Below are 2,842 nucleotides of genomic sequence, written 5' to 3'. Positions count from 1 at the left end.
AGTTCAGACATGTGCCCATAAAGGAGGACACCTTCTCAGATTTGAACTTGTATCTGCTGATCGCCATTGTGGCGGTGTCAGTGATCTTTCTGCTCAGCCTCATCACTTTAATAGCTGTCAGATGTCACAGGACAGACGGCACTTTCAGCAGGTACAGCGCCCCAATGATCACCACCCACCCTGATGGGAGCTGGTCTTACTCCAAATCTACTCAGCAGTATGATGTGTGTTTCAGCTCAGACACACTCAAGAGTGACGTGGTGGTTTTCCCTGCACCGTTTCCGCCTGTAGATGCGGAGCTGATCAGTATAAACGGAGGAGACACTTTTACCAGAACTCAAACTTTACCTAATAAAGAGAAGGTAAGAACATGAAGAATGTCTAATTACTGCCCTTAATGCCTGTTGCTAATCAACAGTGAAAATATACCTAAGAGAAGGTGAGTTGTTTGGAGCATTTCACCCCTCTCTCCATGCTGTCACCTACAAGACGTGCAAACAAGACAGAAACTTCGAAATTTCCAATTAAGAATGCCCCATTTACTAAAACATCGCATGGTGAATTGGTGATGGTCTGCACTTGTCTTCTTTACATTTAAACATGTATCAGGTTTGTCTTTAGTTGGAAAACATAAATCATATTCTAGCGGCAGTTTTGTAGGGCCCTCTCCATGGTGCTGAAAACATTTTGGTGTAGTCCTTGTCCTCTTGAGCTCACAATCCAAAACTCTGGCAGGAATTATGCCATCTCTCCTTTTTCTCAGTACTCATTACGCTGTCAATTTGTATATTAATCATGCTTTAAAATCAGCTGGTTTATTTCCTGCCCACATGGAAAATGTTGTTGATGCCTTTTAACTCATATATTTAAGAGATTGATATATCTTTCTGTTGTATTAAATTAGCATTGTTGTTGAAGATCACTGTGATGATATCTGACCATTAGTCAGTGAAATAGTCTTCTTTTAGTCCTTTTATACCCTTTCGGTATACAATGTATTACATGTGATGTAATGTGAGACATACAGGGGTTGCTACTCGATATTTCAAGCTATTTTTGACATCTGAATTGTAACGCGTGGGGTCGCTGGTGACCACTTATTTTTGTGAGCTCGGTGTTTTCAGTCTCCTCCTTTCCTTGTGAAGCGTCAGCAGACTGCGAGTGCTTTGTGAGAGGAGTCGGAGTGGCGATGAAAACGCGAGGATGGGATTAAAAATGCTGGTCGATCGAATGGTGTTTTATGGATGACTACAATTTGTATCGCGTCACTTTCTTTGAAAGCAGCGATGGGTGGTGAAAGGAATAATGCAATACTCTGTTGGCTGATCGTCCTGTTTTTATCTGACTGGTCTGCGGCTCAGATTTCCTACTCTGTTTCCGAGGAGGTGGACAAAGGGACTGTGGTAGGAAATCTCGCAAAGGATTTAAACGTCAATGTTCGAGACCTACAAACGAGGAATCTTAACATCGTGTCTGGGCACAGTAAGAAATATTTCGAGGCGAATTTTAAAACGGGGGATCTTTATGTTAATGAGCGAATAGACCGCGAGGAGCTTTGTCCAAACACGATAAAATGCACGCTAAACTTAGAGGCTATACTGAGTAATCCTATGGTACTCCATCGCATTGAGGTGGTGATTGTTGATTTAAATGACAACGCACCTGCATTTGTGGAGAAGTCATATTCACTCAACATATCTGAATTATCACCTACGGGTGAACACTTCTTGCTACCACTAGCTCTTGATGCAGATACAGGAAGCAATTCAGTAAAGACTTACAGGCTGAGTCAAAATGAGTATTTTTCCCTAGATGTGCAAAGCGGTGGAGAACACAGTGTTTATGCTGAATTAGTACTGCAGAAAGCTTTAGATCGTGAAAAACAAGCTATAATTAAACTATCGCTGACCGCTGTAGATGGAGGAAAGCCTCCTAAAACCGGAACCTTACACATACAAGTAAATGTTCTTGATGCCAATGATAACACACCGTCATTTAGTAAAACACTTTACAAAGCACGGGTAAATGAAAATGCGCCAGCTGGATCGTTAGTGATTCAACTGAATGCCACAGATTTAGACGAAGGGGACAATGGGAGGCTCACTTATTCTTTTGTCAAGCGGGGAAACTTCGATCCTGCCGATGTGTTTTCCATTAATGCAGAAACTGGGGAGATCACGGTGAAAGGTAACTTAGATTACGAAGCACAGGCAGTATATGAGATTCATGTTCAGGCAACAGATCACGGCGGTTCGCCTCGGAGAGCAAACGGAAAGCTGCTGGTTGAGGTAGTTGATGTGAACGACAATGCTCCAGAAATTGTGGTGACGTCACTTATGAACCCGGTAAAAGAAGATGCTGAAATTGGAAGTGTTGTGGCTTTAGTGACGGTGACTGATAAAGACGGAGGAAAAAACGGTCAGACTAACTGTAAACTCATTGGTTCTGCACCTTTTAAGCTAACTTCCAATTACAAAAATTATTACTCTTTAGTTGTAGATGGACCTCTTGATAGAGAAGGATGCTCCTCTTACAGTGTTACGGTTACGGCTGCTGATGAAGGGACCCCGCCTCTCTCCAGCACCAGCGTTATTACGGTTCATGTGTCTGATGTTAATGATAACGCGCCTCATTTCCTTGAACCCGTGATTAATATTTATGTGAAAGAAAACAGTCCTGTTGGAGCTCGCATATATACGATAACTGCAGTCGACCCTGACATAAATGAAAACGCGAGAATTACATACTCATTAGATGGCGACTCAAAAAGTATTCCTATAACTTCAGTTGTGAACATAAATTCAGAGACTGGAGATATAGTCAGCCTGCAGTCATTTAACTA

General features: G+C 42.1%; 1 protein-coding gene across 1 annotated transcript; it reads left to right on the top strand.

Annotated features, from left to right (window-relative positions):
* Positions 1 to 1,252: 1,252 nt before the first annotated feature.
* On the top strand, positions 1,253 to 2,834 carry LOC121963905 (protocadherin gamma-C3-like; the record flags this gene model as incomplete). The annotated part of the gene is made up of 1 exon (XM_042514139.1): positions 1,253 to 2,834. A coding segment is annotated over exon 1 (1,548 nt), but the record flags the coding sequence as incomplete, so codon positions are not given.
* Between the last annotated feature and the right edge of the window lie 8 nt (positions 2,835 to 2,842).

Source organism: Plectropomus leopardus, unplaced genomic scaffold, assembly GCF_008729295.1.
Source record: "Plectropomus leopardus isolate mb unplaced genomic scaffold, YSFRI_Pleo_2.0 unplaced_scaffold13201, whole genome shotgun sequence".
NCBI lineage: Eukaryota > Metazoa > Chordata > Actinopteri > Perciformes > Serranidae > Plectropomus > Plectropomus leopardus.
This window is presented reverse-complemented; position numbering and strand designations above follow the sequence as displayed.